Source organism: Poecilia formosa, unplaced genomic scaffold, assembly GCF_000485575.1.
Source record: "Poecilia formosa unplaced genomic scaffold, Poecilia_formosa-5.1.2 Scaffold42, whole genome shotgun sequence".
Lineage (NCBI taxonomy): Eukaryota > Metazoa > Chordata > Actinopteri > Cyprinodontiformes > Poeciliidae > Poecilia > Poecilia formosa.
The window spans coordinates 2770378-2784307 of NW_006799981.1; the positions used below are offsets into that span (position 1 = coordinate 2770378).

The following is a 13930-nucleotide window of genomic DNA, read 5'->3' on the forward strand; positions in this document are numbered from 1 at the left end:
AGTCAGAAAAAGAGAGACACAAAGGCAGAAAGGGAGAGATGCAAGTTTTATTGAGTGAGACTGCATCCCCAGCCCCTTCCCTCCCAGTGTAAACATCTGTGGCTGGTTAGTGTTAGCCTCTGAGCTAAGTGCAGTCCGAGAAGGTCTGGTTCTTATACTGTTCGATAGCAGTGGCAAAGGGCAGCGAGGTGGGGAGGCGGGTGAAGCTGCTCCCAGATTTTGGGCCCAGTGCCCAACTCGAAGCGGCTCAGGCAGGAGGATGGAGAGCCAGGTCTGGGAGTGAGATAAGGGAAGGTGGAGAGTGTTCTGGGAACTGAAAGTGATACACACCAGAACTCTGAAGACTAGAAAAGGCAAAGTGGCCGTCAGAAAGTTGAAGTCAGGACGTGTTTACTTGCAGGCAGAAGTAAGAGCGTTTTCTCCTGTGGAGAGGCAACTTTAGTCTCCGATTCTTTCTGCGACTTTCATTCTTGCCTCTTGAACTATTAACAATTATTTTAGTAATTGGTTATTCTGATGATTAATTGGATAAAAATGTTTGTTACATTCTGCAGATTTTTCATTCAAACCTTTATATGCAGCAATAAAAGATGTGAATATATTTTTTTTAGTTAGAAAATTTACATTTTATTGTTTAGAAAGCAATAGCGTAGCATCCCGTTAGTGAACGCTTGATCATTTGTAGTAAAGAATGCATCCGCAGCTAAAAATATATTTCTATGATCAACATGTGAAAAGCTCTGTCCTTTCTGCTCGACTTAGCATCAATAAAGTGTAAAGCTGATCTGCTGACTTTTTTTTTTTTTTTTTTTTTTTTTGATCAAGCGATTAAAAATTGAGCACAAGGTGCCTAACAGTAGATTATTTCTTTTACAGAGGAGATCTTGGTAGAACATATTTACAGACAAAGAAATTTTTATTGTTTTTTAACTTTAATGCAATATGAATATACTTTTTGTACAGTTTTATCTTAATTGCTGCTCTGACTATTGAGATTAAAATTAACTTTATTTTGATGAATTTACATTACAAAAAAATGAAACGAAAGGAAGCAAAAAATTCTTCTAGCAAATGGATTTAATTTAGTCTGTATAATCCAGTTAATGATTAATCAATTACCAAATTAGTTGATTGTTTTTTTTATATATATATATAATTTATTCAAGATAAATTAGGAGCTAAAGATACATTTTGGGCAATCCTGGAAGAAAATCTGTTAGAGGCTGCAAATTACTAGCTACAAATGAAGCAGAGGTTTACCTTCCAGTGAGACTAAAACCCCCTAGACATGGCCTAGTCAAAGTTGAGACCTTGATCCAGTTGGGAATCAGTGGCAAGACTGTCCAAGCTGATGAAGCCTGAAGTATTTTGCAAAAAATGAGCAAAAATTTCAGTCTCTAGATGTGCAAAGCTGCTGTAATTGCACCAAATGCAGGGTGCCTTTTTTGTATTTTGCCACGACGCAGTACTTTGTCATAAAATAGATAAGGCTCATGCTTGGAATGTGATTCAAACTGTGAAAAAGCTCAAGTTGAATGGGTTCTTTTGGGAAACACTGGATAATATTGATCACTTCGGCAGCAAGGACACAAAGTATAAAGAAGGTAATCTTAGCCTGCGGGAAGACTCAGTCCTATTCATCTATTCAGTGACGGCACACAAAAGATGGCACAATAAAGGATTTGGTATTAAGTAGCGCCTCTCGCTACCTCTGCTCAGGAATTTTGAAGGCTGGTGCAGGACGGCGAACAAAGCAGTGGTGGCCCACTTTAGAAAGCCTGAATAGAGACACTTCCTTTACAACTTACTGCCTTATCAAAACAACAACAGTTTCTATGAGCCTTAAACGTGTCAAACCAGCTATACAAAGTGGAAATACTCTTAAACTGTCTGGGACATATGTAGAAAGCTTCTGGGTGTTCTTAAGATAATTATAATGCCATTAAAGTGAGCTTTGAGGTTGTTGGTTTTGTCTTAATATTCAGCAGTAAGCGGGGAATTTCCTCTTTAGTAAATGAATTCAAATCCCTTTCAATGTACAACAATATCTCATTAGACTCTGCAGGGAGATTTTACTTGGGCCTCATAGGGGATACGCAAGGATTTACAGGGTCGTAGGTCATGGCATAGTTCAGCCAGGAGACCACTGGTCACTCTTTGTGCTAGGAGTTGACAAAATTAGCCCACATGATCAGATTGTAGTCAGAGCCTTTGTGTAAAATTAGATTTGACTGTTTTTTGTGTTATCTGGCCCACTCGACTCAACACAATTGTCCTTTTTAAAAGCGCTCCACATGAACAGCACAGTCTGAGCTCAGAGACGGGCACTCCTGCCATAAATCTGTTCCTTCCTCTAACCGGCACTTTTGCTTTGCAAATTAATTGGTTTCTCATTAGGATGATTGCATTAGTGAGCATTCCTGACTAACTCACCCCCCCTCGTTTCTGAGAGGTCTGTAGGATCACATGCTGCTTTGTGCAAGAGGCCAGACCACTGTTGATCATCAGCATCCAGTTCCCAGTTGCGTCTCCTGATCTCATGTGATAACAGCAACTTGGTCTGAGTTTTTACTCGATGTTCACCTTCCAGTCCTAAAACGCTCAATAAGAAGCACAGAAAACACATCAGCTTGCTGCACCTCTCCTTCAACTTTACACTCTATAATGCTCTTTTGATTTGCTGAGGTTCAACTTATTCCCATAAGTTGTTCATCAGTTTACATACATCGAATAAAACGACACACTAACCCATCTTTCCCCTCACTCTCTGAATTTACAAACATCTATTGTTTCAGGTTAGTTAGAATTGGCTAATTCTCTTTGCTAAATGCAACAATATTGACATAAAGAATATGTCAGAAATGTATTCATCAGCAAGTGTAGACATGATGATGTTTACACCAAAATATAGACAAGTGTCTATACAATCTGAAATATAGACATCATCATGCCTATTCTGGCATATAATTGTTTGAACAGATGAATGTGGAAGTTGTTCCCAAAGAACCAAACTTGTTCGGCTTCATAATTCTCTTCCTGATGTCTTAGCTGACTTCTTTAGGCTTTCCCATCTTTTTGATTTCTTTCTGAATTTAAGTGAAGGATGCAGATGAGTGAATAGCAGGACATTTTTTTGTTAATAAAATTCATTTCAATTGGTGTCAAAAAAGTAACACATAAATCGATAGTTACCACTTTAAAATATTCTGCATGCTTATGCAACCATGTTTTTGCATCTTTTTAACATCTTTTTTTTCTGCCACTAGTGGAGTAAAGGTGAGAAAAAACTGATATCCATGTTTCTTCCCATGTTTTAAAAGTCAGACTTTTGAGACTTTGTATGAGAACCCCACTCTGCATATGTCAAGTCCACTACTGGGGTCCATGCTTTGATTGACAAGGTCTGACCCTTTGTTGCTAGGCTTTCCCATGCATGGGTAGTCGTCAGAGGCCACCAGTCACCGGTGGACCGCTGCGAGACAAAGGTCACAACATGAAGAGAATACTCATCCATTGGGGATGAGCTGACATTGACAGGACGCATGCATAAAAACATATTATGGAGGATGTGGCACATAACATGGGACCTTCTTTTTAGGTCCAGAGCATTCTCACCCCTTTGAAAGTGTGACAAAGATAAAGCATTGTGTTTTCACTATGCATCTACGCACAGCAGAGCCCTAGGAAAATATTCTGTAGAAGAATAGAGACGCTCCCCAATCAGTCATATGGGGGCGCCCTCTCCTCTGCTTGAGCTTGTAGGGGAAACCAGGAAGCAGCTTCACTTTATTAATTTTCTAACAGAAAGACAATGAGAACTGAAAACGTTCCCATGGGAAGAAGAATATGCAAAATATTTGGCAGCTCTATTTGGATGGTGGTTTTATGTAGCTTTTTGTACAACTTGACTAAACATTCACAGCCGAGCTCTAGTTTTATGACAGCAGATAGGATCATCAGTATTCTCTTTTAATGTTTTGAGGCAAAGTTGTGAGAAAGGCAGCAGAGTAAATTCTGCAGTAGCAGAGCCTTTCCTTATACAACCCCTCTTAACATCCTGAGAATAAGGTCAGAGGAGCATCCTTTCAGTCTGAGTTTGGACATTTAGTCATCCTGTCTGGGGTCCTGAAGCTCAGGGGACAAGCCTGACTCACAACAAAGGCCTGGGTTTGGAAAAACATTGTCTTTTGTAAAACCAGTAGCTCTGCTGTCAGTACTGCTCTTTCCCAGGTCTGCAGAGGGAGCCTGGAATCCGTGTCAGGACTTTGGATCTTTTTGTTTTCGCTGAAGTGTCACTTTGGGTTTTTGGGGCCAGCGATGGTTGCTCCTCTGTCTCGGGGTGTGGGTGGTTGCGGTCCATCCATTACTTCCTCGTCCAGGGAGAGGCGAAGTTCACACGAGACCTACATCCAGTTGTTCTCTGCTGCCGGCAGCTTTTGTACTGATGTGCAAAGTCGTTTTAGCCTGAGAAAGATGGAACAGCTGTCTGGCCGCCTTGCCTGTTAATTAAATATCGTCCACATCTTTTCATGTTGTAATAACAAACTTCAATTGACTTTTATGTGATAAAGCAACATGCATAATAATGCAAAGTGGAATGAAAAGGATACATTATTTTGATTATTTTTCTTTTTTCATTTACAGATAAAAATCTGAAATGTGATGCAAGCATTTGGATTTAGCCCTCCTTTAATAATTTTTTTAAATGCATCTGCTCATTTTCTAGTATACACTGAACTGAATTTGATGCTTTTTTTTGTTTTTCTGTGCAGAAGTATTGTACGTTTTTAAATATTTCAACTCAAATGCAAATTTCTTTGGATCTGAATTATGCTAGTTTTAATACCTGTATAGTATTTTACTTCCTTTGCTGTGAAACCTACTATTCAATTTTTTATTCTTTTTTTTAATTATTTGTAACTTGCTGCTGGTACATCTGAATTTCCCCACAGTGGGGCAATATGGAAAATTTCTATTCTGTTGTACTGTAGTCTATTTTATTTAGATTTGAATACACTGTTCTAACACTTAACTAAACATTTAAACATTTCTGTTGCAGTTTTGTCTGCACATTATCGCAGAAGTTTATGCTTCATAAATGCAGAGAAGGAAGATTTCCTTCTCTGCATTTATCCCCATCCACCTTGACCATCACCTCTGACCAGCTTCCCAAGTTGAAGCGAATCACTCCCGCTGCGTAACGCGGCCACCATCATGTGTTGGTGGGAATGCTGTGTTCAGGAACATGCTGGTACCCCACCACACATTGGGTTTTGTATGTAGGCTGAAAGGTTCAGTTTCAGTCTCATCTGGCCAGAGTGTTTTCTTCCATCTGTTTGCTGTTTACCCTGCATGGCTCATCGTGGTAAACCTTAACTACTCAAAGCCACAACGAAAGAAAGTCGTTGTAGCTTTCTTTCAACAATGGCTTTGTTCTTACTACTCTTTAATAAAGCCTAGATTTGTCAAGTAAAGGACTAATAGTTGTGCGAACAGATGTTTCCCCCTGAGCTGTAGATCTCTGCAGCTCCTCCAGAGTTGGCATGACCCATTTGGCTGCTTTTCTGATTAATTCACAGACTGAATTTTGATGGATAGCTGTGCCTTGGTAAATTTTTATTGCATCATCTTTGTGTTTTCAAATAATAGATTGACGGAGCTCTGTGGGGTCTTTACAGAGCAGCTCTATTTACATTTCAATTGATTTATAAGATGACTTTGGTTAAAGGAAGTGAGGATGCTTACAGATGCATTCCACAGTTTTTATTTGTAAATAAAACACTGTTTCTTTTTCCCTTCACTTTGTTCTTTTTATTGGTTTATCAGGTAAAATCCCAACAAAATACATTGAGGTTTTTGTGGCTTTCACATAAAAACATGTGGGTATGAATACTTTTGGAAGCCCATTGTTGTCAACTCTGCAGCCTTTTCCTTAATGCTTCACAAGGAAGGAGAGTAAACAGAAAACCTTTGCATTTAACAAGGGTCTTACGGCAATCTGTTGTGGCTGGAGGCGAGAGCTCTATTGCAAAATAGTTTTGTGTTGTGAGATGGAAAATATGAGTAAACAGACAGGGTCATACCTTTTTTGTGTAAAGAGATCGGTAAAGATAGCTAGACTGCAAAATGAGAGGGAGGGGACTGATGCTGTGAGTGGCCTGGGGCTTGTGTTTGAAGACACGGGAGGTCGTTGTGGTTTGCCTCACTGTCAGTCACTTACACTCTGATTTCCTTTGTTGCCTGTGTGCTCAACAACCTGTGACTATTTTTCTCTCTTTGTATAACAGTGTGGGAACTTTGCCGTGCTGGTGGATCTACATGTTTTGCCCCTGGGGAGCCCAGAGTCCACCAGCTGGTTTACCGCAGACCAAGTTGAGGTACAGACAAAGCAAGTAAATAAGTAAAAAAAAAAAATAAAACAAAAAAAAAAACCCGGTAATTTTTCTCCTTCAGGCACTTGCACAGTTTCTGTACTTACCTGTCATGTAGAACTTCCTCTCCTCTCCTTTTTTGACTCCTACCGCGATTATGTCTAAATTCAAACCTTTCCTATAGCAGCTTACCTACATTACATGGCAAACTTCTGCCGTTTGCAGGAGGTTGCATCCCTTGTTCGTGACCCAGTGGACCAGAGGGTTAAGCAATATGAAGAGGTTCTGCATGTTAGAAGACGAGCTAAACAGAAGAAGGAGTTGGCCCCTGCTTCGGCCTTCTTTATGAGAGGTAATCCAGAGAGATGCACCGATCAGGATTTCTCTGGCCAATACTGATTTCTCGTTTTCTTACAGGTGTGTTAATTTCTGCACCAATGCATATTTCTCTTACCTTAAACTTAAACAAAGTACATTGTGTTGAGAGATGCATTTGTCTTTTGAATAGGGGCCGAGTCCCTTAAATGAATGGGGCTGGTTGGCGAATTTGGGTTTTCAGTTCACTGATCAGATCCGCCTAATCTAATCGCCTGCATCTTTTTTGCTCATTCCTCCAAGATAAAGTCATCTTTGCCTTCCTTCATTTTTGTTTTAGGTGTGTCTTCCATCAACTGCGAGGTTATTGATTTGTTTTGACTGTTAACGGAAACCATTACTCCATTAAATTATGGTGCCGAAACGATTATCATGAGCAGGATGGGAAAAGAATCACAAAACCGTCAAAACCATTTTTCTTATGCTCATTTTTTTTCCTGAGGTGTGTGGGTGTAAAGACAACACAACCAGTCGGGACACGGTGGAGTCCTACGCCCAGGGCGTGACCCGTGGAGGCGAGCGCTGATATGAGACTTTTTATATTGTGTTGCGCTGTTTGGCTTGGCAAGTCTTCCATGTTTGTTCATACAAGATGTAAATCTGTTAAAGCAGTAAGCGTTGATTTCTCTCCTGTTGGTGGGACATTTGTGGACGCTTTCTGCCCGTGCTTGTATTTCAGTGGAAAATGAATCAAAAACAACTGCTATTGCCTGCACAGTCATTGAGCATGATCAACAAATTATGCAGATATGCGAGTCAGTTAAGGTCATTTATTCTTTTTTTTTTTTCTTTCTTTTTTAAATGTGTGCACATTCCCTCAGCGACATGCAGACTTGACTTTGAAGCACCAACTAAGGCTAGCATTTAAGAAACCTCCAGCTGTGCGTTGTAAGACAGATGCGTTTGTTACAGGTAGCGTTTAAGCACTGTTAAACTGGGCTCACTCAGCGGTGCTGCACTGTGGGAGTGGGATTACAGGGCAGTCAATCTCATAAAGTTTCTCCTCTGGCTACATCTCTGCCTCTCACGCATACACATGTACCATGCCTTGCAAAGATGTTCCTCTTGAACTTTTCTGCATTTCTTTTTATGTTGCAACCACAAACCTCACTGTATTTTAATGGGATTTTATGTGATAGACTAACACAAAGTGGGGCACGATTATGAAGCGGAAAGAAATTTCAAAACATACTTTTAATTTGATAAGGGCTGCATAGAAACTCATATGACAGTTACTTCAATAACCCTATAAAATCCAGTGTAACTGAGGTCACAACTTGTTAGCGGAGTAAATAGAATCCAAATGTGTAATCTAAGCTAAGAATGAACGCATCTGTTCTGTCAGGGCCGCCTTATTTTGTTAGAGAACGCTTTTCTGAGAAGCAAGCGAGCGATACAGTGTTCTTTGAGCGATGGCTGGCAGGAAGCTATAAAACGTCTAATCTAAACTTAGTCACAAGCCAGGTGTGGGTGACACAGCAAACATGAAGAAAAAGGTCAGATGACACAAAACGGGGAATATTTTGCCTACATGCAAAGGACTGTATACTATGCTAAAAACTTAATCTCTAAAATAAAAACATGGCAAAGGCCATCATGCTGTGGGAATGTGATATATATATATTTTTTTCTTTCAGCAGGTACATGAAAAACTGGTAAGAGTTCATGAAAAGGTGGGTGGAACTAAATACAGGAAAATCCTGAGAACAAAACTTGTAGAGGAGGCAGAAGACTTGAGACTGAAGCAAAGGTTCACCTTCCAGCTACAGTGAAACAGTTTAGATTGGCTGATATTCATCTGTTAAAATGGCTTAGTCAAAGTAAAACCTGAATTTAATTGAGAACGTGTGGCAAGAGTGAAAAAAACATATATTACAGTTTACTCGTGTTCTCCACCCAGTCTGAGGATAGGGAAATTTTTCAGTCAGACATACCTTTAAAGGTATGTCCACCCTTTTCAGATTTTTTGTTGTAAAAAAAAAAAAAAAAAAGACATGAAAAATGTGGAAAACCTAGCCTTTTCCTTCCACTTTACAATTATGGACTAATTTTTGTGACCCGTCACCTGCTTTTCTTGTTCATGTTTACTTACATGCGGATCACGAGTGGAGGGAGTCAGAGGAGCAACTGTGTTGCAGAGTTTATATCCTCCCCCTGGGCTAGGTGTGAACAGGCTGCCAGTGTACGGTTACTGAAATGCCTGACTCGTATTCTCAGTGACAGACGGAGGAGAGACAGACATCTCTAATGATGAAGACCACAGACTGAAGCCCCACGTTTCTGCACACAGATACACCCGACTGCCTGAACAAGGGAACCATCGCTATTTCACCAGTTAAATATGCATGTGAAAATTATTAAGCTCCCTACAGATTTGCCAAAATGAAGGTAGCCAGTGGAACATGATGCCATACTCGACCTCCTTAAGTATTAAGTACAGAGCCTGTCTGTTCCATTAGCAGATAATATGCTAACCTGACATCAAACTGTCCGGAGGCAATTACTGAAACTGAAGTTCAGCTATTTTACAGTGGAATTGTATTGGAGAGAGGCGTCTATGTGCCTAAACATGTTCACACGTCCTGTACGTCGTTGCATTAGGAAGAAAATGTCAGGTGCTGATGTCTAGCATGAGAATAGGCCAGAGGAGCAAGCGGTGGTGATTGTGGGTCCTGTGTGAGGCAGCGTTTGAATCAGCGCCAGTGTGAAATCACAGGGGCAGTATAAACAGGGTAGCAGCCTCAGCTGTTGGCACTACAAATGAGCCATCAACAGCTTAAAGCATTCCAAAGCCCTTCAGAGCAAACGTTTGTATCAGTGTTTTCTCTGTGGATGATTGGATTAACATATACTTGCATACCTTGCATAGCTGTTTGTAAATCTTAAACTTTTCCACATCACAACTGCAAACTGCAATGTATTTTATTGGATTTTTATAAAAAATAAATGGGAAAGTTAAATATTTCAGTATTTTGTAAAAAAAGAAAAATAAGTGTGGCGTGCATTTGACTTCATTCCTTCTGAGTCAATATTTAGAGCCATGTATTGCTTCAAGTTTTTAGCTTATGTGTCTACTAACTTTGCTCACCTACACACTGAAGTACTTCTTTGCGAAACGCAGACTGGACACAGAGCATGTGTAAATTTAATTCAGTTCAAAAATATTTTATTAATCCCAAAGGGAAAGCAAATGTTGTCACTCATCACCCAAGAATTTTGAAAGTTGTTGTGGATGGAGATGCAGTCAGCTTCCAATTAGTCTGATTTGATTTTCGTATCAATTCTGACCAACTTCTCCATCCCTGCTGAAGAAAAGCATGCTCACAGCATGATGCTGCCACCAGTCTCAGTGGGGATGCAGGGAGATGTGCCATGTACTATTTCAACTGATCAGAGCAATTTTTTTTCCATGTTTCCTGTTAAACAGTAATTCTCGTGGCATTTAAATGGCGTTAGGGGGTTTCTGAATGCAGTTAGACTAAATTTCATTTAGTGACATCAAAGTATATGGGGCAGAGAAAAAAAGCATGTCATACTTTTTCAGATTTTGTATTTGTAAAAACATTTGAATATCTTGTATCATTTTCCCCTCAATCTAACAATCATGCATTACTTTGAGTTGATCCATCACAAAAAAATTCAAACAAAACGCACTGAGGTTTGTGGTAATTTTACAAAATTAACACTCTGCTGAATTTTTTGATATTTTATAAGACTCTGTACCTAAACTATATTGTGCCATAATAATTTAAGGGCTTTTTGTGCGTTATCAGATCTTAAAAGGAGATTTCTTCCATACTTTTTCTCCCAGCTACTGTAATTGAGACTTGATAAATAACTCCTAGTGATGTGATTTATTTGTGCCTTCAGAGAGATAAACAGAAGGAAGTTTTCCCACCAAACATTTTGGCTCCTGGACATCTAGATCGGACATGTTGGGCTTTAGCAGCCCAGGGAAGAGGAACTTGGGAGAAGCCTCATGCATTCTCCCTGGTAGACTGTGCTCAACACACCCACATTTCTCAGTGTAATTACAGATCGAAATGAGTGGATAATAGGTCCTCTGCTCTTTGAGGAAGGCATTTTTGTCATTCAGGAAGATATTTGAGTAAAAGCAGCTTTGTGGTCGTGCTCTATGACAAAAAGTTTCACAGTTCTCCGCAGGAGTTTTGTTTTCTGCAGAATGTTCTTGTTTATGCAAGGCATCTAAGAGGTGGTGTGTGATTAAGTACCTTTCCTTTTCATTTAATCCATCCCATTAGTGTTTTAGTCTGATTCAGGCTTATTTTAAGTAATGCAATATTGATTCCATAGTTTACCGTGGGTCGAGTGTAAGCCGAGAGGTTCAATTTTACACGGATTTAGTTAAATGGCCATTTCAGACCGCCAGAGTACATTACCAGATGTCCGCTGAAATCACCACATTGATCTTTTCTGTGTGCAGCAGAGCTCAGGTAAAGTGAATTGCTGTGTTTTAGAGTCATGGTCCCATGTCAGGTTGGAGAGGCTGTGGCAAAATGGTACCTATGGCGCGTCTGAGTACAGGACATAGCTGGGTCCTTCCTCCTCTCCCTGCACAGGTGCCAGGGCTTAGGGGGAGGGAACACCTGCCAGCCTGTTTCCCCATGGCCACGGCAGGCTGGAGAGGCATTTTCCCAGGCTCCCCAGATGAATGGTCACTAATAGCCGTGGGAGAGGGCTTTGCGAGTCCTGCACAGTGTACCACAGACTCCTCTTGGCAGGCCTATGAAGGGGGCTTAAGGCGGCCTGGCCGTGGCCGTTGCATGGAAAGCGCAAGTGTTGCTGGATATCTTTACTTTCGGAAAAATGTGTTTATGTAGGAGCATCTCTCTTCTGCTAAAGAATGTGGAGGATGTCTGAGCACTACATGGGAGGTGGTTTGTTTTACGTGGTTATAGCTTTAATTTTGTTTGGCTTATTTACAACCTAACGCTCCCAAGATGGAACAGTCGATCTAGTCTGGAGAAACATCTCAGTCAAAGTGACATTTTCTCTGCTCTGAATGCACAGAAATACCATCCCGTGTGATTTAGTATAAGTTTAATATCTGCCAATCCTTCACTAGGAGATTTAACAGCACTTCTGTTTAGATTTATCCCAAAATAAGTGCCTCATAAATAATTGGGTAGCGACAGCCTCCATAAACTCGACTTCCTCTCAGCGCTGCTTCATCTATGACCACATATGTGAGCGGGCTCCTATGTGGGGGCCGGCTCTGTAAATAGAGAGGCATGCCTGTGGCAGAGTTACCTGCCCCTGCTCTGTTACTGGGCGTGAGGCGGGCCGGGATTAGGACGAGAGGAAAATGGAGACCTGTAACTAGAACAAAGGCATTCCAAGGCCCAGGCTGGAAATGGATCCTGATCAGAGTAGCCATCCCATCCAGCCTGCCCCTCTCCCTACTTGCCCTCCCTCCTTTGGCCCCTCGGTGGGTAAACCCCTCCCCCCTAGTGCTTGTGGTGTTGCTGTGGCTCTTTAAATCCTCCATGTAAGCCTCTGGCCTTACTAGGCAGAAACACACAGGACAATCTGACTCCATTGCTAACTTTAATCCATATTATTACTCTAAGAGGCTAAGTATGGACCAGTATGAGATTCTCTTAGTATGCTTACACTGAGTAAAAATAACATATTTCACAGTATGAACATAATTAGCATAATACAGTTGTTTTTATTTAAAATGGGAAAGCAATTAATATGGGTATGATTATCTTAATACATGGACTCCAGCAGAAATTTATAATAAAAACACCCACTAAAATTTTGTGGTAATTTAAAGTTAACAGGCATATATTATCCATTTTTTTGCTGTTCTGTTTTTTATAGCACAAGACCAGCAAAATAAGCTGATATTGGCTTCTTAATTAGACTATTTGCTCTGGCAGCTAGCCTGCAGTCTGCTGCTTTACTGATAGGCTGTACACAGCTTAAATTCTGTAGTTCTAATGTAACATTTATTCTGTTCGAAAGATGGGTGGTGCTCTTTTGTGCATCATGACTGTCTGTGAGGATTTTGCTTTTCTCTTATGAAATTTCTTAACTTATTTTTGTTGTTTACACAATATTGGATACTAGCTAGAGTCTAGAGCTGATTTGTTTTTTATGTAGCCCACTGGAAAAATGCTGAAAGAGTTTTTTTTTTTGTTCGTTTTTTTTAAAGAGTAAAATGCTTTTCTAGGTGGGTAGCTGTACTACCCTCCATACAGCCAGACCTTCCCCTCCTCCAGAGACTTTGACACCTTCTATGGGATCTCAGTAAAAGCTTTTTTAACAGTTTACAGGGACCTTCAGTTCTCTTCATACCCATCACCAGCCCATGACTAAAAGATATGGAGACACAGGTTTTATATAAACAGCAACAAAAATCTCATTTGTATGCATCATCCATTCTCTCTCTGTCTCTGTGCTGCTCAGTCCTCCTCTTGTCATCTCTTTCTCACTTTCCCTTCTACTTTTCTACAGGGTCAGCTGGAGTCTTTTAGGACATAACCACAAGCTCCACCATAGCTGTCACACCACACTCTTTTTTCCCCATATAATTAGGGCCTAAGCCTGAGCCTGAGCATGGATCACATTCATGTGACTGTTCCCCTTTACCACAATCTGGTCTGGGAGACGGCACACACTCTGTTGAACCTGAGCCTGACCAGAATGCCCTGTTTCAAGAATTACTGAAATGCTGGAGAGGACACCACTGTTGATGGGCTGTGCACTAAAAGAAACGAGCACATGAGATGTCTTCCTGTTGCTGTTTCATTTTAGTCATTTAATGTCTGCTATCATAATGTTTTCAACCTTGTGAAACTTCCCTTTTTTTATTTTCATGTCCTTTACTTCATTATTGCATGTTTATGTACAAATTAGCATTTTTAATGATGATCAATTTAGCAGAGTTAGTATCCAGTGCAACTTCGTTCTGGTTTTTTAAAGGCCGGTGGAGTGCATAACTTAAATCCGCTAAGTGCTCCACACACCACCAAACCAAAGGATTTAAAATGTCCTCCTCCTTCTGATTGCTCTAAAGCATAAATGGTGGCCACATTTTGCAAGATTTGTGGCCTTTTAGGCTGATTGAGGTATAATTATGATTGAGTATTTCGTATTGTGAATGCATTTCCCTCGTTGGATTATCTTCCCTTGTGTACAATATATATATATATATA

The 13930-nt window shown here is 40.4% G+C and overlaps 1 protein-coding gene across 5 annotated transcripts in view; it reads left to right on the forward strand.

Moving 5' to 3' along the window:
* The window catches only part of slx4ip (SLX4 interacting protein), a 44211-nt gene that overhangs the window by 4936 nt on the left and 25345 nt on the right, over positions 1–13930 (forward strand). For all 5 annotated transcript variants that reach the window (XM_007551525.2, XM_007551527.2, XM_016671213.1 and 2 more), the window contains 2 exons: positions 6288–6377; positions 6597–6723. In XM_007551525.2, coding sequence (XP_007551587.1) covers positions 6288–6377; positions 6597–6723 — 217 coding nt within the window. The remainder of the gene's footprint in view (positions 1–6287; positions 6378–6596; positions 6724–13930) is intronic.